Source organism: Hyperolius riggenbachi, chromosome 1, assembly GCF_040937935.1.
Source record: "Hyperolius riggenbachi isolate aHypRig1 chromosome 1, aHypRig1.pri, whole genome shotgun sequence".
NCBI lineage: Eukaryota > Metazoa > Chordata > Amphibia > Anura > Hyperoliidae > Hyperolius > Hyperolius riggenbachi.
The window spans coordinates 108,303,418-108,330,187 of record NC_090646.1 but is presented as its reverse complement, the minus strand read 5'-3'; the positions used below and the strand labels follow the sequence as shown (position 1 = coordinate 108,330,187).

The following is a 26,770-nucleotide window of genomic DNA, read 5'->3' as shown; positions in this document are numbered from 1 at the left end:
TATCAGGGGCAACAAAGGGATGATCTGCATACTCAACCTGTTCGGGCAAACACAACATTTGCATGTAGCTGTGTAATCATTGAACACTATCCAATGCAACCGAACACTGGTAACTGGGTTGTGTCTTCAGGTGAGGTTGCTTGTAGGGGCAGTGGCTTCCAGGGGCGTTGCAAGAATCCTAAAAGATCCGGGGTACCTTGGGGCACCAAGGGCAAAGGTAGAGTGTGACGGGGCAAAAATGGATGTGGCTTTGTGTGGGTGGCAAAAATGGGTGTGGTCATGATATAGGCATAGCCAACTGTAGTGTAACAGATTAACTCAAAAGAGCCCAGGGTTTTTTCCCCAAAACACAGTCAGGCAAAGTGACCCTAAAGGTACCATAATAATAATACACATAACAAAGCAGAATTTCCCCCTTGATGTGGTGGTCTCACATCACCGATGTGCAGAAGACAAATCTGCAGAAACTAAGTCATGCAATCATGTCAATATTGGCCAAAATCTGGGGAATGCCATGAAAATGAAGGCAGTTCTGAAAGCAAAAATGATCCATCTCAGTACTAGCAAGATGTAACTAATAAAACAAACACTACACCATTATTATTATTATTATTATTATTATTATTATTATTATTATTATTGATTTATAAAGCGCCAACATATTCCGTGGCGCTGTACAAAGTAAGAAACAAACATGGGGTACATAATACAGAGAATGGTGTACACTAATATACAAGATACATAATTAGTGAGAAAATACAAAAAAAAATGATACAGCATACAGAATACAAAATACAGAAGTGGTAATGACAGTGATAAAAATAAAATGATGAATAAAATGTATAATGATTTCCAAGACACAAAAGGGGGAGAGAGCCCTGCCCTTGCGAGCTTACCAATATAAAATGCAGAATGCAGAAGCTGTTACCCCAAATGTAAAATGCAGAAACCGTTACCTCAGATGTGAAATGCAGAAATGATTACCCCACATGTCAAATGCAGAAACTCCTACCACACATTTCAAATGTAGAAACAGTTACACTACATACTGGAAATGGGAAAAAAAAAAATGTTATTGGAGATGTGAAATGCAGAAACTGTTACCTCCGGATGTACAATATAGAAACTGTTACTACAGATGTGAAATGCAGAAAACATTATGCCACTTGTGACAAGCCAGATGGATCTGTTCATTTACATAATCCTGGCCAATGGCCATACATTCTCAAGTATTGAGAGAGGGCTAAATACAAGCAGTGCAACTCGTAGCACTGATCAGTTCTGACTTAGGTGCTATACTTTTTGTTCACAGCCACAACAATAACTTTTGTTCTTCAGTCACTTACCCAAGGAGGAAGATGAGCTGAAGACAAACCAGTAAACAGCCTACATGATTGGTGTTGGTCAGCATGGTCGCTTTCATTGCACTACTACTGGCAAAAGTTATTTTGCCAGTATATCTCATTTTACGGTGCAGTGATAATTTAGCTGATCTGATGGAGGGATCGTCCCCCAAGAGCTAATACTATAACATTTTTGGGGGGTGACACTAAGGGCCCATTTCCACTACATCCGAAAACGCAGTGTTTCCCCCCATGCAAGCCAGACAATAGGCTTACCATTTAAACCGCATGCCGCTGCGATACAGACGGCATGCTGCAATTTTTCACAGCACACATCTGAATCCATAAAGCCTTGCATGGCACAGCTATAGCTATTCGGCTGCGACATCACAACAGCATGGGTACCCCGTCCAATGGCCGTAGTCATCTTTTCCACTAGCAATCGCTAGTGCTTGCGCTAAACCCTAGCGATTGCAATTCAGCAAATCCCAATTTTTTTTCCCACAGTTGCATTCGCGATTTTGCTATGCAATGCACTGCATAGCAAAATCGCGGTAAGAATTGCTCCGAGGCGCGATCGCGCTTTGGTTAAAATCGAATCGCAGAAGTGGAAAATACCTACCGCAATTCCTAGGTTATTTAGCAAACCCTAGCGATTTAAAAATCCCAGTATCACGTTCAGTACTCAACATTTTTTAGACTTATCAGTAGGATGATTGTGTCATCCTAACACTTTGAATTGTTTGTGTAGTACAGCTAGGAAATAGAACAATTGTCATCCCAGGTTCCGTTTAAGGCCCCGTTCACACTTGCGGTTGTCTGCCAAACGGACCGGATGACCTGACCGGATCCGGACCGGATCCGGATCGGAACCGTACGGTTCTGATCCGGATCCGATCCGGATCCGGTCAGGTTGCATCAGGTGTTCATCAGGATGCGATCCGGATCCGTTTGGCAAAAGTTACGTAAAAAACAAAAAAAATGTTGGGGTCTGGGAGGTCAGCAGAAGGGGGACCTGTGGAATCAGGCCCTCCGCTGTTTAGCACTCACCTCCACCTCCAACATGCTGCCAACATCTCCAGCTCGTGCTGCTCCACTCCAAAATGCTTGCCCATGTGTCCCCGATCCAATATCGCCGCAACAATCCTCATAGGAAGTGGGGTAGAACATCCGGATTTTTAGCCAGTGTGTTGTGCGCTATCCGGTTCTCATTGATTTGTATTGGCCGGATGGTGCAGTCCGGCTCCGCCCCGGATACGGCTGCCGGAGGAGCCGGACCAAAAAATAGCGCATGTTGGAACGGACGCCGGAGTCCGGATCCGGTCCGGCTCCGGTCCGGACGAAACGGACGCATGTGAACGGTCGCATAGACTTTCATTGCTATGCCGTGCGTCCGTTTCGTCCGGTCCGCATGCGGTCCGGCTCCGGCACGGCGATTCCGGATAGCAACCGCTAATGTGAACCGGGCCTAAGACTTTTGACTAGTAGTTTATGTGTTATGAGGATTTGGTAATCTATTAATAACTAGCACAAACATGAATGATGTGGCCTTTGCTGCTGCTTTCTATCTCTTGTTGTGGTGCAGCATCATTGTAAGGATATGATGTAACTGTCGCTGCATAAATGAATACACAGTGTATCCCAGACAGACACTGTTGCAACTTGCCTTCCCCTCTGTGCCCCTATAGGCTATGAGCCTCTGTCTGTCCCACAACACACAGATCAGGCAGCTCAGCCCATTGAAATCCTATAGTGTGTGTAGTTTTGGGAATTGTCCTGGCGCCCCCTCCCCACTGGCATGTCTGTGCATGGAGGAGGAGAGGGGGAGGAGGCACAGGCAGTCTGTGTGTAGTATTGTAGCAGCAGGCAGCTCGTGTGGAAGGGGCAGGAAGGACTAGATTGCCCTGCCAAGAATCATCTCACCCTCCAGACTGCGACCACTCCAGTCACCAGAGACTCCTCCACCCCTGCTGGTGCATAGAGATCACCAGATCAACCCAGTGAGATACACTCTGCCCTGGACTGACTGCCACTGAAGTGTCTGGTGGCCAAAATCCATATCCCATCCGAGATCTGGAGAATAGAGCACCTCCAAGTCACCAGAGACCACCCTAATACAACAAAGATCTGGAGAACAAAACATCCCCAAGTCACCAGAGACCACCCTAACACAATAAAGATCTGGAGAAAAGAGCACCCCAAGTCACCAGATACCACCCTAACACAAAGATCTGGAGAACAGAGCACCCCAAGTCACCAGATACCACCCTAACACAAAGATCTGGAGAACAGAGCAACTCCCAAGTCACCAGATACCACCCTAACACAAAGATCTGGAGAACAGAGTACCCACAAGTCACCAGATACCACCCTAACACAACAGAGAGAGGCGTTCAGAGCACCCCTAATCCCTGGCCCCTTGCAGAGAGGAGACAATCCCGACCACCAGAGACCCCTGAGTGAGCAGCATGTGAAGCTTACCCCCACAGTACAGAGCGCTCCACCAGCAGAGGACCAGACAGAGCCCCCTCCCCTCATTCACTGGAGACTGCAGACCACCCCCACCAAACACGAGAGAATAACCAGAGAGCCCAGCATGGAGTAACCCGAGGCCCGGAGCGCAGCGGGGAGAGATCAGAGGCTGCATGGAGTGATCGGCTGGCTGCATTGTGCAGTGTCCGGAGCTTGGGATGGAGGCCTGGGCCCTGCTGCTGGCTCTGCTCCCCGTGCTGGCCGAGGCTCTCCCCCCGGGCTGTAAGCAGGACGGCAGGCCGCGGGCGGCGGGGAAAGCGGGGACTCCGGCCAGCGGAGGAGAGGCGGGGAAGGTGCAGTGCAGCAGCCTGGACACCGGGAGGAGGTTACCGCTGGAAGCCCTGCCGAACCGGACCAGCACCCTGTGAGTACAAGCGGCTGCCTGATATTACCTGCTCGCTGGCTGAGACACCGCTCCCCACCCCACACTCTATCATCCCCCCTTCCATCATCTGCCCCACAGCCACACTCCTTCACCCCCCTCCTCTGACCCCACAGCCACACTCCTTCACCCCCCTCCTCTTACCCCACAGCCACACTCCTTCACCCCCATCCCCCATCATGTACCCCACAGCCACACTCCTTCACCCCCCTCCTCTCATCTACCCCACAACCACACACCTTCCCCCATCATCTACCCCACAGCCACACTCCTTCACCCCCATCATGTACCCCACAGCCACACTCCTTCACCCCCCTCCTCATCTACCCCACAGCCACACACCTTCCCCCATCATCTACCCCACAGCCACACTCCTTCACCCCCATCCCCCATCATGTACCCCACAGCCACACTCCTTCACCCCCCTCCTCTCACCCCACAGCCACACTCCTTCACCCCCATCATGTACCCCACAGCCACACTCCTTCACCCCCCTCCTCTTACCCCACAGCCACACTCCTTCACCCCCCTCCTCTTACCCCACAGCCACACTCCTTCACCCCCCTTCTCTTACCCCACAGCCACACTCCTTCACCCCCCTCCTCTCACCCCACAGCCACACTCCTTCACCCCCATCATGTACCCCACAGCCACACTCCTTCACCCCCCTCCTCTCATCTACCCCACAGCCACACACCTTCACCCCCTTCCCCCATCATCTACCCCACAGCCACACTCCTTCACCCCCCTCCCCCATCTACCCCACAGCCACACTCCTTCACCCCCCTCCTCTCACCCCACCGCCACACTCCTTCACCCCCCTCCTCTCATCTACCCCACAGCCACACTCCTTCACCCCCCTCATCATCTACCCCACAGCCACACTCCTTCACCCCCCTCATCATCTACCCCACAGCCGCGAAATTATGGTAGCGTACTTGCCATTAAAATCGTAATTGATAATACCGTAAGCGTAATTTTCAACACGTAATTTCGCGTTTCGTTCATAACGTAATTTCACGTTAAACCATAACGCAATTTCGCATTTCTTCGTAATTTCGTGCAGGCAGCCTCTTCCCCTATGAGATTGCTCAACTTCCTGTTGTTTTTGTTTGCATTAGCCAATTAGAAGCGAATCAGCGGTAGTAAGACGAACGCTAACAAATTTTCGCATATGAACGCTTTTTCGCGTTAAATAATGTAAAAACGAAGCATGCGCAGTTCAAGGGTGTATTGACAAGAATGTTTCTATAGTTTAGTATGAACTATCGCGGAATTACGTTATGTAACTACGCTTACAAATGGTTGCATGCAAGGCAAACGTAATTTCGCGATACCCACTGTAATGCGAAAGCTACGCGAAAATTACACTTACGCGGAATTTCGCGAAATCCTTCTTCATTACAATTATGTACTTACGGCCATAATCGTACTTACACTAATAGCGCGAAATTTCGCGAAATTGTAATTAAGTCATTACGCTCACCTCTACCTCCCACATCCCAAAAAAGTACAGACAAGTTAATTGGCTTGTTTCAAATTGTCCCTAGACTACGATGGACATATAATTAGATTGTGAGCTACTCTGGGTGACAGGCCCCGTTTCCACTTGTGCGTGGCATGCGTCTTGTGAGATGTGATGCCGGCACAGCTGCTCGTGTCTCGCAGCCGAATCTCTCTAGCCACGCAATGCACGGCTATGGGATTCGGACAAGTTGCGTGATAGTATGCTGCAGGACCTCAGATTTTTCCTCGCCCACGAATTCGGATGCTCTGCATTGACTTCTATAGGCTGCCAAATTCCATCCGAATTCGTGGCCGAGGAATCTGCCCATTTTCGCACAAGTGAAAACTTAGCCTTATTGACAAGACTATACATTCTGTACAGCGCAATGAAAGATGTCGGTGCTATATAAATACTAAATAATAATATTCCGAAAATAGGCTTGCCTTTCGAAATGCATGCCGGTGTAATTTTGGACGTCATGCTACAGTTTTCCATACCACGCCTGGCCAAATTGATAATTTTTGACGAGTCTGATCTGATCAATTTTGTACAGAAGTGATAGGAAAATCGAACAGAAAACTTGTTGGAAATCAGACTAGACCTGCTGGGAATTAACGATTTGACCTGTTGAACGGACAGGAAATTGCCTGGTGTGTACCAGGCATAAGGGTTCGAGAGCATGCTGTCCACCTAATTATGTTAGCGGAATTTCTCTGAGGTTTCCCGGGGGCCCCCTAAAATAGATGAGCTCCCAACCTCTACCACACTCTCACCCCCCTCCCCTCATCAATCCCATACCCCTATACTGCTGCTACTCCACCTACCCCACAGCTGCACTCTCTCACCCCTTCCTCTCATCCACCACCCATCACTCCCACCCCACAGTACTCTCTCACCCCCTTCCTCTCCTCCATACCCCCTATACTACTACCGCCCACCACTTCCATCCCACAGCCACACACTCTTTCCCCCTCCCATCATCTGCCCCATATCCACTCTCTCTTACCCACATCCTCAACCCCCCCCCCCCCCCCCCCTTCCTATCTTTAAGCATTGCCATCTGCTCGCCTCCTCTAACATATACCCACAGACCAATACACCCCTCCTATTCTCTACCCCAAAGTACCAACACCCTGACAACTCTCTCTCATACCCATATACTGCTTTTGCCCATCCACATCTACATACAGCCCTCAGTATTCCACCTGCATACTGCCAGCCTTTTCCCACTAATGCCCACATACTGCCAGCCATCTCCCAGCTATACATTGACAGCATTCTATCCCTTATGCCCACACACCGGCAGCCTTCTACCACTTGTAAGACCACTCTGACACACACACACACACACACACACACACACACACACACACACACACACACACACACACACACACACACACACACACACACACACACACACACACACACACACACACACACACACACACACACACACACACACACACACACACACACACACACACACACACACACACACACACACACACACACACACACACACACACACACACACCTTGCCCCAAATACCCACAAGCTGCTTCCCCTTTCCGACATACATCTAACCCCTTCCGAATCTCCCGATCCTCAATGCCCCACACAAACTACCAATCATTCCCAGTTCTTGCACAAATTCGAGCGCTTTGCGATTTCCCTATACATCTTCCCCTTTACTCCATCACACACAGCCACCTGCCACAACCAGACACACTGCTAGTATCTCTCAGCAACCAGAAACAATCCCAGCTGCTCTCAGTAGCCAGACACACTGCCAAGTCTCTTTCAGTAGCCAGACACACTGCCAAGTCTCTTTCAGTAGCCAGACACACTGCCAGTCTCTCTCAGTAGCCAGACACACTGCCAGTCTCTCTCAGTAGCCAGACACACTGCCAGTCTCTCTCAGTAGCCAGACACACTGCCAGTCTCTCTCAGTAGCCAGACACACTGCCAGTCTCTCTCAGTAGCCAGACACACTGCCAGTCTCTCTCAGTAGCCAGACACACTGCCAGTCTCTCTCAGTAGCCAGACACACTGCCAGTCTCTCTCGGGAGCCAGACACTCTGCCAGTCTCTCTCGGGAGCCAGACACTCTGCCAGTCTCTCTCGGTAGCCAGACACACTGCCAGTCTCTCTCGGTAGCCAGACACACTGCCAGTCTCTCTCGGTAGCCAGACACACTGCCAGTCTCTCTCGGTAGCCAGACACACTGCCAGTCTCTCTCGGTAGCCAGACACACTGCCAGTCTCTCTCGGTAGCCAGACACACTGCCAGTCTCTCTCGGTAGCCAGACACACTGCCAGTCGCTCTCGGTAGCCAGACACACTGCCAGTCGCTCTCGGTAGCCAGACACACTGCCAGTCGCTCTCGGTAGCCAGACACACTGCCAGTCGCTCTCGGTAGCCAGACGCACTGCCAGTCGCTCTCGGTAGCCAGGCACACTGCCTGCTTCTTCCCCCCCCCATTCCTGCACATTGCCAGCCTACTCCAGTACACCACACACTGCTATCCTCCCCTACCGGTAGTACCTACAAATTGCTAGCCTTCCCCAGTAACTGTTTAGTGTGCTGTTAAGTGGTGTGTTAACCACAAACAGTTAGACTATTGAACAGCTTGCTAAGTATCTCCTTGCTTTATAATGCTTGTTTATTTAATGACCACAAGACAAAAAACACAGTGTTAGTCTCTGTATAGAAAACACACACTGTTACATGTCGGCAATGTGTTGTGTTGCTATTATATGACTGAATACTGTGTTGCCGAATATTGAGATCAGTAGATCTATAATGAATACTTGTATTTGGGATTAGGAAACCTTATTCTGGGGGCCTACCTGAGATCGTGGAAGCTAGAACACCAGTTCAACTAGAAAAGATTTTTATTCAGAACGTAGACAACAGGTTTCAAGGGTACTATCCCGCTTCCTCAGGGCCAATACCCAGTGCATTCTGACTGTGCATAGTGTATGGGCATCTCTGACTATGGGCTCATACTCTATGCACATTTTTAGAAGGCACTGTGTATTGACCTGAGGAAGCGGGATAGTACCTGTGAAATGCATTGTCCATCTGTGTTCTGAATAAAAATCTTGCCAGTTGAACAGGTGTTCTATCTTCCAGCGAGGTAAGAGAATACCTCTCTTTTAATGAACTGTTATGCCAATAGAAAACTATTATTTAATACTCTGGGCGCCTCCACCCCCCAAAATACTTTGTATATAAGAGCTTGATAAACAGAGCAGGGGGGCTAGTCAGTCAGTGAGACAGTTTATTCCAAAACTGATGGTGATAAATTCTGGAAGCACTCATGTTGTTTAGTGTAAATGGCAAGCTTTACTTTTTTAGAAAAATAAATCTGTTTTAAAAATGTACTTACCTGCAGCTGCACAACTATCCATGCAGACACAGGACCACTACACTACTTTCCTGCGTACGAGAGGAATAGGCGCAGGAGACTTGGCCGCAGGATACAGCTCCTGCACAAATTCCCATCGATATTAAATACTATTCCCCCTCCAGGCCACCATGGATGGTAAGGAAGGAAATAATTTGGCTTCCAGCAACTGCCATATTATAGTGTTTTATAAGTAACTTCAGCTCTGTCTTCTGACGGCGCCGACGTTACTCACTGCTGCGCCCAAGTCTCCTGCACTGGAATGAAAGTGTTTGTACTTTCCTGGTGTAGTTTACTTCCTGTGTACTACAAGTCTACAGCAGCTTATGGCAGCACAGTGGCTAACGCAATGGCTATCATTCATAAAAGTGCTGTCGGTAAAGTAAATCCGTGCAGGGAAACACCGCTGACGGTATTTCAGCCTTCTGGGTGGTCATTCACAAAAATGTTGCCTGTTGCGATAGGAGTGCGGAGATATCCCGCTGTAGGCTAGTGTTAGGCTGCCGGTAGGCATGCGGAAACAGGAGAAGCTGGCCGAGTCCCTCCATGCGGTGTTCTCTCTGCTGCTGCTTGGGAGGTCTGTCCCATTCACTTACATGTACTCCGCATGCTTATCGTTACATCCAGGGGAGCGGTAATCCCCGTCCGCATACCGCCTGCGTTAGTTTTTATGAATTTACATTTTGTTACATTTCCGCATAGAATCACTGCAGAATGCGGTAATTTATTGCTCTGCTCGGAAAAGTCCGCTTCGCATGCGGAAACAGCCTTTATGAATACAAATTTTGCTCAGTGGTCTGTAAAGTCTGCTGTTCTTAGCATTTCTGCATGCGGGAACGCTTTGTGAATGATAGCCAATATGGATGAGGATGGGAAACTGTGCAACTAAACAAGAAAATGATCAATCCATTTCCATGCTTTGGTGCTGCCTCTGTCTCTATCCTTTGGCAGCACCTTCAGCATATCTTCTACTTCAATGCTAGGAAACCTAGTCAGGCTCCTTATCTTTGTTCCTATTTTTAGAGTTACATGGTCACTTCTGATTCACCCACCAGCTGAATTTCTAGCAAATTTTAACTAAAAAGTTGCTTTAGCTTCTACATGTTTTGATCATTTTGTTTTCCCCCTCTACTTGATTGCTTTTTTTAAAAAAAAAATCATGAGGTATTTTGGTTTAGTTGGAATTAAACATTCCAGAGAATTTTAAACTGTAGAAGCACCATTTTTTTTTTTTAACATTCTCATTGTAGCACTAGAGTATTCCACCTCCACATTTGTGCCACAGGGCTCCCCTCTTGTATATGAAGTGATGGGGGAACTGTGAGGGCAATGCAGAGGTTATATAAGGATATGATATGGGAGGTTATGTAATGAGTAGAGTCAACCCTGATCATGAATTCCCAAAGGTGATTGTAGGGAGAGGTTTGGCGCTACAGCATTATGTTCGTCAGGGGGGTCATTAGCTCTCAAATCTGATGCATTGCTTAAAAGGTTCCAGTTCAGGTCCCACAAATTCCCGTTTCTTTCAAAACCAAATTCCTTTTGCCCTTGATTAGATTTTATTCTTTCGTGGGTACAAGCCTCATGTGGGCTGAACCGTGTCTCAAACTCTCAGGTATAGTGCACACCAAGAGCGCTTCTGAGTGCTTTTTAACACGCCTGCACTTCAAAAAGCGCTTGGCTAATGTATTTGAATGGGTTGGAGCACAGCAGAGCGATGTGCTTTTTCCCAAATGCGGGTCCTGCAGCATTTTTGCTGATTTCTGAGGCGATTCAGCTCCAATGTTCAGTATAGGAAAGTGGAAAATAGCTCTGAAAAGTGCTAGATCAGAGCGATTTTCCAAGCGTTTTTGTTACAAAAGCTGTTCAGTTATAGCTGTACTGTAGTAAAATATAAGAAAAAAAGCTATACAAAAATGCTCCAAAAATCGCTATTCATGATTAGAAAATCGCTAGGCGCATGCCTAGAATCGCCTTAAAAAAATCACTTCAAAAAGCGCCGAGTTTGCTTTTTCACTAGCGCTTTTTGGTGTGCACTGGGCCTTAGAGAGAGAGAGAGACACATCCAAACCAGATTGAAGCGTTTTAGTATGCACAGCAAGTATAGTGGCAGTCATCCACACTATGGCATCAACAAAGTGGTTTATAGAAGGATGGCAGAGTGGCAGTACTGGGGGGACAGAATGCATTGCTACAATTGTGTTGTGTTTGTGGTTAATGTCTTATTAACCACAATTGCAGCAAAATTGTAGCTTGGCCAAAGACTCTACCGGGGAACAGCTAGGACTCAGCAAGAAGAACTGAAAAAGGCAGGTAAAATTCCAGCAGTTATTGTTGCAACAGATGTCCCATTGGGGATCCATACCTAATGTCTGTCACTGGCAGCTGTAACATTAGACACCACCCCATGGCAGGCACTCTATCCCTGAGGTGGCAAAATTAATATAGTGTTTAGAAGCTAGCCTGATCAATCCAGGGACCCATTTTCCCTGCCTTTATCAGTTCTTCCTGTTAAGTCCTAGCTTCCACAGTTCCCCAGTATTGTCATAGTCTAATGTTCCTAACTAGGATAGTTTGGGAGAAATCGGTCAACTTGCCAAAATGTTTTGGGGATATGGGAGAAATACTACGTGAACACAGAAAAAAACACACCAACTCCATGCGAATAGCGTCCTGAGAACCTGGAACCCTAGCATAGCCTCTGTGCCACTGAGCTGCCCAAGGTTTTTCACATTCAGTACTCACGGGCTACTTATATTGAGCTCACCTGGTACTTGAACTTATTGCTTGCATTTGCAGGAGTAGCCACCTAGTGAAATACAACAACAACAGTCTGGGCCACTAAGTGTAGTATTTAGGGATGTGTTTTTCTGCAGATATACTTACCAAAATGGGTTACCTTTGTGCAACTATTGTTCAGATGTGTGAAGAGAATCTACCAGTCTCCACAGAAGCATGTTGGTTGGTCACTGTCCATGCAAAAACAGTTTTCTTAGAAAACGGTCAGTGTGCGCACCCTTTATAATACATGGCTTACCAACTGGACCACAAGCGAGTGCAAGGAAAAAAAGGCCACACCCATTACGCCCATGGATATCGACACCATAAATCGAATAATTTATGGGAGCAGGGCACCCCTGGCTTTTGAAATGCACAATTCAGTGTCTATGGAAGTTTGCACACCAGCTGTTGTGTCACTACAGTTACCTGCATACCTTGCTTGTGTTTGTGCTGTTCTGCAGTTTATGGCCTTTGAGTTGTTTTCTGCTGCAGAGTGATGTGTAGATAGTATAGTCCTGTGCTGGTGTATATGTATGATGGGGGATGGTAAAGGTATGACTATACAGTACTAAGCTTATATATTGTTTTGTGTGCACTGTACATGCTTTTTTTTGTTCTTGCCACGTGAACTTCACTCTGTTTACTATGCTGAGAGTGAATCTTATCACTGCAGGCGATTGCACTGTAAGCTTGCCAAGGTTTGCCGAGGTGGCGTTACTTCTCATTGTACTTTGTATTCCTAGCTAATATTTTATGGTTTGTTTTTTAGGCACCTTCCCACTTTTACACTACCAGATCCAGTCCTACCTGTCAGATGTGATTGTGCGCCAGGCTGTAATTATCCTAGTGACCTTATAGGAAGAGCAGCTTGTAGCTGAGAATGCAGAATGGGATGTTGTTTTAAGTGGTGCTAGACTTAAAAAAAAATAGTATACATTAAAGCACACCTGTAGTGATTTTAAAATGAAAACAAATACTCACCTAAGAAGAGAGAAGGCTCTGGGTCCTATAAAGCCTTCCTGTTCCTCTTCTGGTCCCCTCGTTCCAGTGCGGCCTCGGATCCCAAGAAGACTGCTTTCTTCTGCCGTGCTAGGTTTTGGAAGTCTTTGGGAGCCCGAGTGCTTCTGAAGACAGGGGCCCGTACTACGAGAGAGCATGCCAGCACATGCATACTACGGAGCCGACCGGTCTTCGGGGGCACTCGGGATCCCAAAGACTTCCAATGCCTCCCGCAGCAGAAGAGAGCAGTCTCCGATCCAGGCCACACTGTACATGCATCTGGCAGCAATGAAGAGAAGACACTGAAGGAGCAGTGCCTCTGAACAGGTGAGATTAAAGGACAACTAAAGTTAGAGGCATATTGAGGCTGCCATATTTTCCTTTTAAACAATACCAGTTGCCTGGCAGCCCTTCTGATCTGTTTGGCTGCAGTAGTGTCTGAATAACACCAGAAACAAGCACATAGCTAACCTTGTCAGATCTGACAATAATGTCAGAAACACCTGATCTGCTGCATGCTTGTTCAGTCTATGGCTAAAAGTCTCGGTCCACACTAGGTACGGTTGCAGAACGCAATCCGTGGTCCGGGCTCTGGTTTTCAAAAAACGGAACGCAAACAGATCCGTGCTTACCTTTTGCAGCATATGTTTCCAGTCCGTTTGCGTTTTAAAGAACATGCCCCCAGCCCTGGCTGTGGGTAGGGGGGCTGCCAAGCTGGAGGGGATAGCAGCGGGCACAGCGGTGGGGAGGGTCGTCAGACCCCTCACCTGGGTCCCCACTCCCCCTCCAGCTATTTGTGACTGCAGCGAGCAGGAAAGCAATTACCTTCCTTGCGTTCCACCACTCGCCGCGTGACTTCCTGCAATGCCGCCCTCTATACTTCAGTGGGCAGTATAGCAGGAAGTCACGTGACAAGCAGAGAAAGGAAGTGGGTAACTGCTTAGCTGGAGGGGGAACGGGGGGGGGGGCAGGTGAGGGAGGGGGGCGGACCTCCCCGCTGCTGTGCACACTGCCACCCTTCCTGGCTGCCATCCCCTCCTGGCTACCTGTGGGCAAACTCTGGGGAGGTCCACAAAGATGACGTTGAGGGGAGGAGCAGCCTGTGTAGAGGGAGATCCATTTTTGTATTGCCTTACACTACCCCTCCGTGTATCCACGGCCCGTGAAGTCCCAGCAAATCCGGACTCTTCATTCAGTTTTTCACATTGGTATGCGTGGCTCCGGTTTTGGTCCGGGGCAAAAAAAACAAAGCCACTGATACGATTTTTAAACAAGTGTGAACCGAACCTTAGAGGCAGAGGATTAGCAGGGCAGTCAGGCAACTGGTATTGTTTAAAAGGAAATAAATATGGCAGCCTCCATATTCCTCTCACTTCAGCTGTCCTTTAAAGCAATGCTTCCACGCTCACCACAACCCTGGGGAGTACACATTACATGGGGGAGACCTGGGGGCCCAGCAGGCAGCTGCACAGATTTCGTATAATTATTAGAAATCTGTGTGCAGTACACTGGCAGCAGTAGATACGATGGTCAAATCAGGTGACCATCTGCCAGTGTATGGACATCTTTATTTCTTGTTCACATGTAGGTGTGGTCAGTATACACTGCAAATAATCATTGTATTCCACTGTATGCTGTAAGGAGCAGGCTTGTATTACAGTGAGGCTGTGTAGTAACAAGATACTCAGATTGCCTCAGAAGCTGTCACATTGTTTATCAGTGCATTTGACCTTTGTGTTTCAGGGGAGCTGAAAGCCTGCTGTGTGTATTTCTTAAGGGGGGGGGGGGGTCTGAGCAAGAGAGGCCTCATTCACAGAACAATTGTGGTGTCTTTGAGAGAGAAATGTGCTGATGCCATTTCAACCTAAATCCGTGAATAAAGATATTTACACATGCAGGATTTCCATCACTCAAGATCATTTTCATGATCCTCATCCTGTGTGATATTAAAGCACAACTGCAGGTTTCCTATGATTTTGTAGACTGTTATTATTTATTCGCCATTTTGCCTTCTTGTCTTTGCTGCTATTGTAATTGCTGCTCGTCTTACTACTAGTCTCCATAAACAAGAATAGGTTGTTCTGCAGACAGGCAAGAACCATGTCTGGACACTGATCATTCCAAAGTTGTTGCCCAAAACAATCATGAACAATCTTTGTTTAGCTCGCAGTATAAGCGCCTGTTCACACTACAGGTAACAAGCTGTGTTTAATGAAACACAGTTAAACACAAAAACGGATGGTTAATGCATCCTGCGTTATCAATAGGATGTGTTTTAGGATTTGTTTTCACAAACAGAATGCTAAGTGTGGTTTGCCTTCTTAACACGGAAGGAATTTGCGATAAATTCATCTGTGGTTACCCACAATGCACTGCTACTGAATATGCAAATTATCTCTTTATGCCCCAGAAGCTAAGCTTGCATCCAGAACAGCTGGTGTCTTGCAAGCCGATAGTTTTGAATTTTACTGAGCCACATCAACCCCACATGCTGACAGCCTGTTTTGGACTTTTGGTCCTTTTTAGCGCATGGCATGGATTGATATGGCTCTATGGGGTAGGGCTTAGACCAGTACGACAGAATACCCAAGCAGCTCGGGGTGACCCAAAACCACAAGGAAGGTATAGGGGACTTAAAGAGGTGGGAAAGCCTTTGCAAACGCTTGACACTCTTGCTGGACTGCAAATGCAAAATTCCAACCAGCTGCATTTTTCCGCGGCTGCATGGCAAAGTTCTGACCGCAAACATGTATTCGACACAATGCAAGCCTGTGGGAATAGACAAGGCTTCCCATTACACGAAAATCGCATAATTGTCCAGTACAAATTAGGTGCCATTGTCTGGGCTAGTCACCACTCGTTCCGGTGACCAGGAAACACAAGGCTTCTTGTTGGTTTGCAAAAGAACCAGTGGGGATCCTCCTACAGCAGAGAAAATTCTCATTGTTTCATGCAGACCTGTGAGAATCCGATCTATTTTTTTTCATACAGGAAACCCCATGTTTCCTGGTCTGTGGGCGAGCAGCGGGGTTGGTGCGGACAACGAGAAAAGCTGCAGAAGTACCAGTGGATGGGTGGCAAGCGCAGCAGCCAGTGTTACCCAGCTGAGTGGGTGTGCTTACAGCGCCGTCTACGCATACGCTGCATTTGTGGTGTAGTTTAAGCTTGGCCTTGATAAATACTGTGAATGCTTTTCTGACCATCAGCACTGTCTAAAATTGCTGCAATCACGATTTTTGGAGGGAGGGGGGGGGGGATCACGATTGTTTCAATTTTACTGCAGTTTTAATGCAAGGTGTTTGTTTTTTTTTTAGATAAACGCTCAGACAACACTGATGGTGAGAAAAGCGCTCAGAAAGTGCACACAGTGTGTCTCAGGCCTTAGTCTGTATTTACTTAAAGAGAATCTGTACTCTGAAATTCTTACAATAAAAAGCATACCATTCTATTCATTATGTGCTCCTGGTCCCCTCTGTGCTGTTTCTGCCATTCTCTGCTGCAAACCTGGCTTGTAATTGCCAGTTTTAGGCAGTGTTTACAAACAAACTAACCAGCTTCTAATAGGCTCAGCTAAGCAGAGTGTGTTAGTCACACAGAGCCTGCAGGGGGTGTGTACAGCTTCTAGCTAATCACAAGCAGCCCTGCACATTCCAGTCTGACTGCCTCAGCCTGACTGTGCCGACTATAGAGAGAAGATTAGATCATATAACAGAGATAACACAGCTACTGTGCAATTAGGAAAAGCTGCAGTAAGCCAGACCACATTAGAAAAGGCATAGGAATTTATAGCATAGAAGAAATAAAGATAAACAATTTGTTACAGAGTCTCTTTAAGAGATGCTGGCGTGTTGTCTTGTCACATGTGCAGAGTTAATGCCTTGTAGAGATGCAGTATAGCAAAATATTTTGCTATGTATCACAGTAGATTATTTTTACAGGATTACTGTACTTCATTTTTTTGCCTTGAAGGCCCGGTGTAACATCATTTGAAAGGAACTAAGCACCTGAGGTCTGTAGAACAATCGCTGGAACAGGCTACAGTTCTCGTGTGTAATCTTTCAAGCTCGGAGCTCGGAGGAATGTTTAAAAGTTGAAACATTTTTAGAAACCACATCAAAGCCTTTGTGGGTTTGTGGCAAGTCCTTAGTCGTTGTGTGAAAGGACTACCACAGTGCATCACCTGCTGGGGCTAATGGCCCACGGCCTAAACAACCATCTTGTAGTTTCCCATGTGTGATTAGACTTGAAAAAGGACAGTTCCCTTCCATACAGGGAGATCACAATATCCACAAGTTAATGTTACACAAGTGTCAAACTGCATGCTTTTGGCTGTTTAATTTGAGTTAAGTGAGGTTTTACAGATAAAACAAGTTATGTAAGTTTACCCAGAAGGCTGGAGTGTGGGGAAGCTCAGTAATGTACAAGATGTGACAGTACTGCCATCCCTGCTGTAGTCATTCAGATTCATTGTGAATTCGTCATAGTTTTAGTGGAATTTAGTACTACATACACAATCTGGCTTCGTACATTTGGGATAGTACATGATATGGAGGGAGGGAATAGGCTATATGTTATGGAGAGAAATCAGATGGATGTACTTATGTGGGGAAAGGCAGTGGATATAAGCAGTATGTGTAATGTGGGAGTACCTATTTGGGGAAAGGTAATAGATATACACAGTGGTTCATATGCAATTAACTTATTCTCCTGAGTTATCTTCTTGGAGAAAAATGTCATATTCTCTTTAAAATAACTTAAAGCATTTTACAATTGAAAAAGTACCCAATCGTTGGTGAAAAAGGACTGTCAGCATTACTTTGTGTATTTTCTTGCTTGCTGGTAGTTTCAAAGGCATTTTATGACCAGGTGCGAAAATGTCACCTAGGAGAAAAAGTGAATTGCATATGGGCCAGTATGTGTTATGTGGGAGTACTTATGTGGGGAAAGGTGATGGATATACGCAGTCTTGTTATGTGGGGAAAGGTGATGGATATACGCAGTCTTGTTATGTGGGGAAAGGTGATGGATATACGCAGTGTTATGTGGGGAAAGGTGATGGATATACGCAGTCTTGTTATGTGGGGAAAGGTGATGGATATACGCAGTCTTGTTATGTGGGGAAAGGTGATGGATATACGCAGTCTTGTTATGTGGGGAAAGGTGATGGATATACGCAGTGTTGTTATGTGGGGAAAGGTGATGGATATACGCAGTCTTGTTATATGGGGAAAGGTGATGGATATACGCAGTCTTGTTATCAGGGCTGTGGAGTCGGTCCAAAAATCCTCCGACTCCTCAGTTTAGGATTCCACCGACTCCTCGACTCCGACTCCTCTAATTTACATATTACAATTTTGTTGATTAAAAGTATGTAACATGAAATTCGTCTCTTAACTGCCAACGCTTAGGAATTTTACAAGACAACTGAAGTGAGAAGGATATGTAGACTACTATATTTATTCCCTTTAGACTAAAACTAGTCCTTGGTAAGAGTACTTGTAAAAGGTACAAACCGGAACAAAGAACATCTATCAGGCCCTAGGCAATGTAAATGTGGGTACATGTAAGAATGATGTGCAGGTACTCTGCAGGGGAATGAGGAGATTGTAAACAGACAACACCTCTGTGTTCAATGTGCACAGCATTCTCAGTGGATTCCCTGCAGCTCTGTGGGGAGTGCATATGTAGAGTATAGTACTACTGTGTAACAAAGTAAACCTGAGACAGATGAAATTAAAGTTTTATACATACCTGGGGCTTCCTCCAGCTGCCTTCAGGATAATCAGTCCCTCGTTGTCCTCCTCCACTACCTGGATCTTCTGCTATGAGTCCAGGTACTTGAGCCAGTCGGGCGTAGTGCGCATGCACACACTCCGCAGCACTATTGCGCAGGTGCAGAATGTTCCTGGCTGTGGGAGCGGCATGCGGCCGGACAGCGATGACTGGCTGAATTACCAGGACTCATAGCAGAAGATCCGGGTGGTGGAGGACAACGAGCGCCTGATTAGCCTGAAGGGGGCTGGAGGAAGCCCCAGGTATGTATAAAGCTTTACTTTACATCCGTCTCAGTTACCCTCTAATTTGTAGTCCCCAAACCAAATTTTAACAACATATCAAATTATTTGATTTCATCAGCAAAGGGAGGGCATAGATTTGCATAAACCAGCATCAATGCAGAATTATTTCTATCTCGTTGACCATCTCTATTAGTGACACAGCTACACATCAGGCTTTATTCTTACAGCATAGATGTTATTTAGTATATATAAGAGATTTCTGTGTACACATCATATATACAGTCACAATCAGATATGTATATCTGACCTTAAAAATACGGGGACTGCTTTATTGAAGCAGCACAAGCAACTAATTTTGATTGGTTTATTTCATTTTTGTGGACTAAGCACAGCTATTACTGTATATATACTGTATATATACATTATTTTTTATGACTATTATCTGAGAAATAGAACATTTTATCATATTTTCTATTTTAATTACAGTTACAAATTCATTAGGAGTCGGTGCATTTTTTCCCGACTCCGACTCCAGGCACCCAAAATTTCCCGACTCCACGACTCTGACTCCACGACACCGACTCCACAGCCCTGCTTGTTATGTGGGGAAAGGTGATGGATATACGCAGCCTTGTTATGTGGGGGAAGGTGATGGATATACGCAGTCTTGTTATGTGGGGAAAGGTGATGGATATGCACAGTCTTGTTATGTGGGGAAAGGTGATGAATATACGCAGCCTTGTTATGTGGGGAAAGGTGATGGATATGCGCAGTCTTATGTAGGAAAAGGTGATGGATGTACGCAGTCTTGTTATGTGGGGAAAGGTGATGGATATACGCAGTCTTGTTATGTGGGGAAAGGTGATGGATATACGCAGTCTTGTTATGTGGGGAAAGGTGATGGATATACGCAGTCTTGTTATGTGGGGAAAGGTGATGAATATACGCAGCCTTGTTATGTGGGGAAAGGTGATGGATATGCGCAGTCTTATGTGGGGAAAGGTGCTGGATATACGCAGTCTTGTTATGTAGGAAAAGGTGATGGATGTACGCAGTCTTGTTATGTGGGGAAAGGTGATGGATATACGCAGTGTTATGTGGGGAAATGTGATGGATATACGCAGTCTTGTGTGGGGAAAGGTGATGGATATATGCAGTCTTGTTATGTGGGGAAAGGTGATGGATATGCGCAGTCTTGTTATGTGGGGAAAGGTGATGGATATGCGCAGTCTTGTTATGTGGGGAAAGGTGATGGATATATGCAGTCTTGTTATAAGGGGAAAGGTAATGGATATACGCAGTCTTGTTATGTGGGGAAAGGTGATGGATGTACGCAGTCTTGTTATGTGGGGAAAGGTGATGGATATATGCAGTCTTGCTATTTGGGAAAGGTGATGGATATACTGTACGTAGTCTTATGTGGGGAAAGGTGATGGATATATGCAGTCTTGCTATGTGGGGAAAGGTGACGGATATACGCAGTCTAGTTATGTGTGGAAAGGTGATGGATATACACAGTCTTGTTATATGGGGAAAGGTGATGGATATATACGCAGTCTTGTTATGTGGGGAAAGGAGATGGATATGCGCAGTCTTATGTGGGGAAAGGTGATGGATATGCGCAGTCTTGTTATGTGGGGAAAGGTGATGGGTATACGCAGTCGTGTTATGTGGGGAAAGGTGATGGATATACACAGGATAGGTTATTTTGGTATTTGCTCCTTTTGGACATGCATGGCCAATTGTTTAAATCCTGACAGATGTTTGCTTGAAAATGAAATGGCCCCGCAGGGCTGTGGAGTCGGTACAAAAATCACCCGACTCCTCAGTTTATGAAACCACCGACTCCAGGTACTCAAACTTTCTCTGACTCTTTGACTCCGACTCCACAGCCCTGGACTCCAGGTACCCAAAATTGCTCCGACTTCTCTACTTGCAGGGCTATGGAGAGCGTACAAAAATCATTCGACTCCGATTCCTCAGTTTATGAAAACTCTGACTTCAGGTACCTAAAAATTGCTCCGACTCCACTGTCATGTTGGCCGGATTGGATTTTTTCCGTATTGGCTTTTGTGTGCCTGCAGTTCATGTGAAAGTGAGTTCTCCTGTGCAGTGGGTACCTGCCTGGACTGACGGGGATAAGAATGTGAAAACTGAATGATACATCATGACAAATGTCATCTATCAGTAGATCTGAGCTGTAAGATCACAGGCAAATGTAGTGCGATTCCTTTATGACAGCGTCTGCTGTGGCCGGTCATCAGCGCAGGCAGTGATGTGTCATCTAGTCACCGCAGTTTGTCTACAGGCATGCTAACTCATCCACTGGATTTTATAGCACTTTGGGTAAAATACCCCTATGCGCTGTTCAATGCCTGTTTATTTAATTGGCAATGACTGGTTGCTGGGAAAGCTTTGTTTAAAATCTCTTAATTGAACATAAATGTTTTCCGTCCCTCCCCTGTGTGTCCTAACTGATGGCAGACAGAGATGAAAGTCACGCATGCTTTATGGGACAGGAACCCGGTTTAAATTAACCACAGAATATAGTATTTGCCAGTTAAAAGGCATTTCAGGTAGGTGTATGATGTATTAAAGTGGACCTGAACTCAGAACTTCCTCTCTGCTCTAAAAGATAAGCAACAGCATAATATTTAAAGAAAAACATTTCTTTGTTACAGCTGATATAAATCTGCAATGTGTCTACTTCCTGCTTTCATGGAAGCAGACATATTGTTAATATCCTGTGTTTACCAATTTGCTGTGGCCGTCAGCTGGCACAGCTGTGTGATCAGTTTACAGATGAGGGGAAATTAGACAGGCTAAACTCTCTAAATACAAGGTGCATTTCTCTGTTTACCTTCTGTCCTGTGCAAGAGTTCAGGTCCACTTTAAGGGCCGCAAAAGCCAGCATACAAACTTAAAGGACCACTATTGTGAAAAATTGTAACCTTTAAAATGCATGTAAAAACGCACATATATAAAATGTACATTTCTCCCGTATTTAAATACACTGTATAATTTTTTTTTTTCCTATGTTGCTGTCACTTACAGTAGGTAGTTAAAATCTGACACGTCAGATGGGAGATTATTAGTATTTCCTCTATAGTTCCCTTTTTTTTATTATTATATTATGAAAGCACTCCTTGGAAATAATCTGTTCTGTACAAAGATGCCACTTGGCCTGCCTGCTCACTTGCGCACAGTTTTGGCAACTGCCATTTAGTTTTGATGATAAAGAAAACCCTGAGACGCCCCCATGAGGAAATAGACTAATCCAAAGCCTGTCAGATTTGTACTACCTACTCTAGGCTTCCAGGATGCGGTTGATAGGTAATTGGTTAGGGAGGGGACCGTGTGGAAGATGTGCCTACACGGGGCGTCCCTGTAAAACGATGCAATCTACGATTGCGTCCAACCAAAGCCTCCCACCTGAATGCTAATTTATGTCATTCCTGCTAGATTTGGTACAGCAGGCAAAGGGTGTATGACAGTACACCTGTTTGGCTGATTGGCGTCTGCTGACCAGATAAAGGCAGGAGATTGCTCTAGCTGGGAGTTAGCAATTGTGTTTGTTGCAGTTACCTACTGTAAGTGACAGCTACATAGGAAAAGGGTAAGTTATAGAGCATTTTACTCTGGGAGAAATGTGCATCCTTTATGTATGTGTAATATGTTGGCGCTTTATAAATACAATAAATAAACATGTGTATTTGAAATAATTGTTCGTGTTAGTGGTCTCCCTCCACCAGCCCGATATTGGCAGGTCCCAAAAAAGGTAATCATAATTACCTTTGCTGGCAGGCACACAAGTGGCTTTCTGCTCGGGCTCCGGTGGAAATAGCTGAGCTCAAAAGGGCCCACTCTATTGCGCAGGGAGCTCACGCCTGTGCAGTAGAGCAGACCCGATTGGGCGTGGCTATATCCCCCGGATCCCGAGGGAAAGCACTAGTGCGCCTGTGCAGCAGTGATCACAAGGGGACCTCACATAGGAATCACGTAGGATCTCGCTTGCAGTGTGTGTGCGCTCTAGTTGATTGACTTTCAGTTGACCGCACTGTTGTTGGTCGCTTGATAAAGTTGATGGAAAATTGAGTAATGTATGGACACCTTTAGTGGTTTGAAACACAACTTTTCATTTATGACACTATTAAAAAACTGTGCCTAGCAATCACTTGATGGATAAGAGAGCCCTATCTAGAACTGCTGGTGTAGTAAATAAAGCACTGAGCAGCATGGTTTCACAGTGGGACGTTACAGGCACACGTTAGAGCAGCCTGTAACGCACCCCACCGCACAGTAATGAAAAATCAATGGGCTGTTCACAGTGCCCACGTTGCGTTGCTTAGTAACGCTGCGCCACCAGACAACGTACTGCATGCAGTACTTTATAAGCGGCAGAGTCGCGTTAGACTGCTTGCACATGCTCAGTAACGTTGGGGAGGAGCGGGGAGCGGCCAGGCACATGGCTAATTAATATTCACTGCACTCAGTGACATGCAGTGTTTACTTCCTGGAGCGGCCGCTCTGTGCGGCGATTGGCCGGGCGAGACCACGTTATGCTGCATGCGTCCAAGAGTACACATCACGGCATCACGGACGCCAGAGTGAGCTGCACAATGCGGCTCACTCTGATGTCCACATCAGAGTGCACCAGACGTTGCGTTAGGGGCATGTTATACGACCATAACGTCCCCGAAAACACAACGTCCCACTGTGAAACCAGCCTAAATTATCTAATACAATTCAGTTGTGTGCCTTGCCGATGTCCTGTCTTTAGAAGGAATCTGAGTGAATGCAAACACTTCTGTGTGTACTGAGGATACCCCCATAGCCCCCATCCTGGTCCCAGCCTTGATCTCTGACCTGCATCACCTCCTGGCCTCCAGAAACTGAGCAGGAGTTGGTGAGTTGTCTCATTTGTTGGTTCACCCTCTCAGCTTCTGACTCCACAGAAGTGTGTTTACTAGAGTGAAGTACAGACTAACCAGCCAGCTCATGGTGAACCAGAACTCATTGGAGTGTGTAAGGGGCTACAATGGTCCAAAAAGCCCTCTTACTAAAATGCTATAGAAAACAAAAGTTTGCTTTCTTAAAACATAAAGTACTTGCGATAATTCAGGTTGGAGTGAGCTCTGAGATGACTCCCAGTGCAGTACTGCTGAATATATGCAAATTAACCATTGTTGCCCTTAGAAGCTAACCACACCTCCAGATCCACTGGAATGCAATGATGTGTCAGCTTATTTGTACAGAGCCATAATAATCCAAAATGCATACAGACTGTTTCGGATTGGTTGATCCTCATCCGTGCATGGCAAGGATTAATTAACAACAATAGTTGATTTGCATATATTCAGCAGTGATGCACTGGGAGACATCTCGGAGCTCACTCCAACCTGAATTATCGCAAATACTTTGTTTTAAGAAAGCAAACTTTTTGTTTTACTAGAGTGAAGGAAACTGTTCCAGTCTTTACCTGTATACATGAGCAAAATTGGTTGACTTTTTGGTTTGGCAAAGGAAAATGACTTTTAGAGTTTTTTCACAAACCCCTTTTCTTGGCCTTGGCCGAGGATCCTCTGCACCCCAGGTGTGAAAATCTATTCACATGCTAGACCGTGGCCGTTTAAAAAAATAAAAGAAAAAAAAACCCTGAGAGATCCAAAGTGGTTTGGAACAACGTCGGCACACAATTGAATTTGACAATAGCATGACGACGGTCTGTGAAATTCACCACCCGCAAATCATTATTGTTCAAACCAATCCACCTACATGGATGATAATCGTTGTCTTCTACAGTAATTGGGACACTTTTACGCTTTTTCTGAACGATTTTTGGCCAACCCGTCATTTATCCTTCTTTTCTGATTAATGCACACCAGTGTATGTATTTATTTATTTTATTTATTTATTGTATTTATAAAGCGCCAACATATTACGCAGCGCTATGTATGGGGCAATAGGCCTGTTAATGCCTCTGTAAATGTCGGCATCTGAAGAAAGCAAACGTCTTCTCTAGATGTACTGCATCCCATTTGGTTTTGCAAACCGCTTCTCCGCCAAGTTAAAATATATATGAACATAATGGTAAAACAAACACACCCATAAACATACCTCAGGCAGTTTAGTGTATCTTTTTACCGTGGCTTAACTGAATGCCTTTTTCAATATGGAAAACACCAGGGTATAATAGCGTGACCCTCTTTTCAGCTATCATTGTTCTTCACAGTTCTATTAATATTTACATTTCTTCACTACAATACATTTCCACTCAACCATAGCCTTCTTTTAGTTTTTCTCTTGTGGCATTTGGCCCCTGGCTTTTTGTGTCAGGTTTCCTCTACTAGTAAAAAAACAATCTTGTGAAACTAGGTAGCTTTTGTTGCTTTCTCTCAAGAAATACTCAAAGGCAGTCCAGTTTCGAGGATATGTTTACCTGTATGTCATTGGTTTGTCGCACCAAATAAACCCTCGGAGTGCATAGAAATTGGATCCGTGTGGTGTTTTCAATTAAATATATGCAAAGGTATATGTATGACAGGAAATTGCCTCTATTGCAAGTTTGGCTTTGAGTTTTCCACATCCCATGGGTGACAATGGCAGCCAAATGGCTCCTCCATGTTTTACTTTGCTATTCACAGCAGACTGCTTATATGTTGTTCAGACAGAGCAATCTGTTGGTATGAGGCTTGTCTGAGACAGCTGCTACTTAGAGACGCCTCACTACCCCCCTCCTGCCAGTCAATTCCTATACTTGTCAGGCAGTTAACTTCCAGCAACTACATGAATTTGGAATGCAAGTGACTGTGACCTTGAAGCACTTTCCACCATTAGCTGTTGACTGGTACTGTAGGCATGGCAGGGTGGCAAGTTAAACAGAGGCGGAGTACAGAGTTTAAAAAATGCTATGTATTTTCTCTGTTAAACTTGTAACTCCTTTTTCCAAATCGTAAAGTAGTGAGTGACCCACTATTTGAAAGGCCTATATATGCTGTGTGTTTGTGGTTTTCTGCAAAACATGCACTGTTGGTGGTACTTGAGAACAGGATTGGGAAGCCTTATGCTGGGAATACACCATGAGATTTTTTGGCAGATAGATGGTTCCATAGATAATTTCCGACATGTCCGATCGTTTTCCTGATCGATTTCTCATAGAAGTGGATGGGAATCGATTGGAAAAACAATCGGACAGTAAATCTGCTAAAACATTATACGATATAGTGAGTTGCGAGTTCTGCATACACAGTATATACATTTTAATGCAAATCTGTGATCCAGAGTCTGGACCCTCGGTAAGTTTATGTATATTAGATAAAATCAATTCAATTACAAAATCGTTATTGTATATAATTGTTATTGTGCAATAAGCGAAATTTAGCACATGACCATTATCACTAGGACAGAAGGAGGCACAAAGGGGTTCAGAGGTACACAGTAAGGCAACTGTAAGACAGAGGCAGACACTGAGGGAACAGAAGGACAGAGGTGACACAGTGGGGGTGAGAGGGGGACACTGGAGGCACAGTGGTGGTACAGAGGAAAGATATGGCAAAGCTTCGGACTTACAAACTGATTCATGTTAAGAATGCTCCTACAGTCCCTATCTATTAACCATGGACTACCTGTGCTCCACATTCTGACAGAAGAGTGAACACCAAAGTATTATATCACCTGAAACAATTGTTCATGATTGAGGTAGTTGAAAATCTAGGATTCCTCCTCTCCATTGATCGGCTGAGCCAGAAAAACATTGGCCAATTCTGTACAGCATTGTTACCTCTTCTTTAAAGTTAATT

The 26,770-nt window shown here is 45.6% G+C and overlaps 1 protein-coding gene across 2 annotated transcripts in view; it reads left to right on the top strand.

Moving 5' to 3' along the window:
• Positions 1 to 3,184: 3,184 nt before the first annotated feature.
• Positions 3,185 to 26,770, top strand: part of ADGRA3 (adhesion G protein-coupled receptor A3) — a 99,475-nt gene continuing 75,889 nt past the window's right edge. The window contains exon 1 of one of the 2 annotated variants that reach the window (XM_068278087.1): positions 3,185 to 4,239. In XM_068278087.1, the coding sequence (XP_068134188.1) occupies positions 4,034 to 4,239 (206 nt within the window). In that variant the 5' untranslated portion in view covers positions 3,185 to 4,033. The remainder of the gene's footprint in view (positions 4,240 to 26,770) is intronic. The other variant, XM_068278095.1, reaches the window with a different exon arrangement.